Raw genomic sequence first — 1,040 nt, 5'->3', positions numbered from 1 at the left:
ACCCCACCCCACAGACCCCACCCCACAGATCCCACCCCACAGACGCCACCCCCGGGTCCCCCTGACCTCTTCTCGCCCAGGCTGGGCCCCGAGGGCAGCTGCAGGTACAGGTAGAGTTTGTCACTGTCCGAGAACTTCTGCACGTCCTGCTGCACTCCGGGGACAGGGGGAGGAGGAGATGGGCATGGATGCTGTGGGGCGAGCCCCAGGAACGGCCCTGCCCTGCCCTGCATCCCCAGAACACTCACCAGGATGGAGTCCACCTTGCTCTGCACGGATTTGCTGCGAGGAACAGAGGCCACGAGTCAGGGACGATCCCAAAAACGCCGGGATCCCAATTCCAGCTCTGCCCAGGGCTCCCCAGGTGCCCCCAGGCCCTGAGCTGGACCCAGGATGGATCCAGGAATCCTGCATGGACCCAGGATGGATCTGGGATGGATCCAGGATGGACCCCAGGGCTCAGGGATCCAGGATGGATCCAAGATGGAATTCCCAATCCCCCACCCGTGAGCCCCCTTGGGGTGCCCTGGGGTGATTCCCACATTCTGGGGTGCCCAATTCCCAATCCCCCACCCGTGAGCCCCCTTGGGGTGCCCTGGGGTGATTCCCACATTCTGGGGTGCTGCCCTTACGAGATGTTGCCCCGGAGCTCCTGGAGCAGCGTGCTGGACTCGGTGGCACCGCCCCGGGCACTGCCAGCTGACACAGGGCCCCTCCTGGTGGCCCTGGTGCCCAGCTCCTCGTCAGCCATGGCAGCGCTGTGCGTCCTGCTGGGAGCAGGGAAACGGGAATTTGGGGTAAAAACGGCAATAAATCCCATTCTGGGCTCTAATGGGAATCGTGGGCACGGACAGGAGCCACGGAAATGGGACAGGGACACCTGCAGTGACCCCGGCAGGGCTGGGGACAGCAGGACAAGGGGGACACCAGGACAGGGGGACAGGGGGACACGGGGACAGGGGGACACCAGGACAGGGGGACACCGGGACATTGGGACAGTGGCAGTGTCCCTGCCATGGCACAGGGGAAGGGGGAATTTT

The 1,040-nt window shown here is 64.6% G+C and overlaps 1 protein-coding gene across 1 annotated transcript in view; it reads right to left on the bottom strand.

The window, feature by feature from the left end:
• Positions 1 to 769, bottom strand: part of RFX5 (regulatory factor X5) — a gene marked incomplete at its 3' end in the record, with an annotated part of 2,815 nt that extends 2,046 nt beyond the window's left edge. Inside the window, exons 1-3 of the mRNA XM_031065434.1 lie at positions 633 to 769; positions 249 to 282; positions 67 to 149 (exon numbers count right to left, since the gene is read on the bottom strand). Of these exons, the coding sequence (XP_030921294.1) occupies positions 67 to 149; positions 249 to 282; positions 633 to 751 (236 nt within the window). The remainder of the gene's footprint in view (positions 1 to 66; positions 150 to 248; positions 283 to 632) is intronic.
• Between the last annotated feature and the right edge of the window lie 271 nt (positions 770 to 1,040).

Source organism: Geospiza fortis, unplaced genomic scaffold (assembly GCF_000277835.1).
Source record: "Geospiza fortis unplaced genomic scaffold, GeoFor_1.0 scaffold15, whole genome shotgun sequence".
Taxonomy (NCBI): Eukaryota; Metazoa; Chordata; class Aves; order Passeriformes; family Thraupidae; genus Geospiza; species Geospiza fortis.
This window is presented reverse-complemented; position numbering and strand designations above follow the sequence as displayed.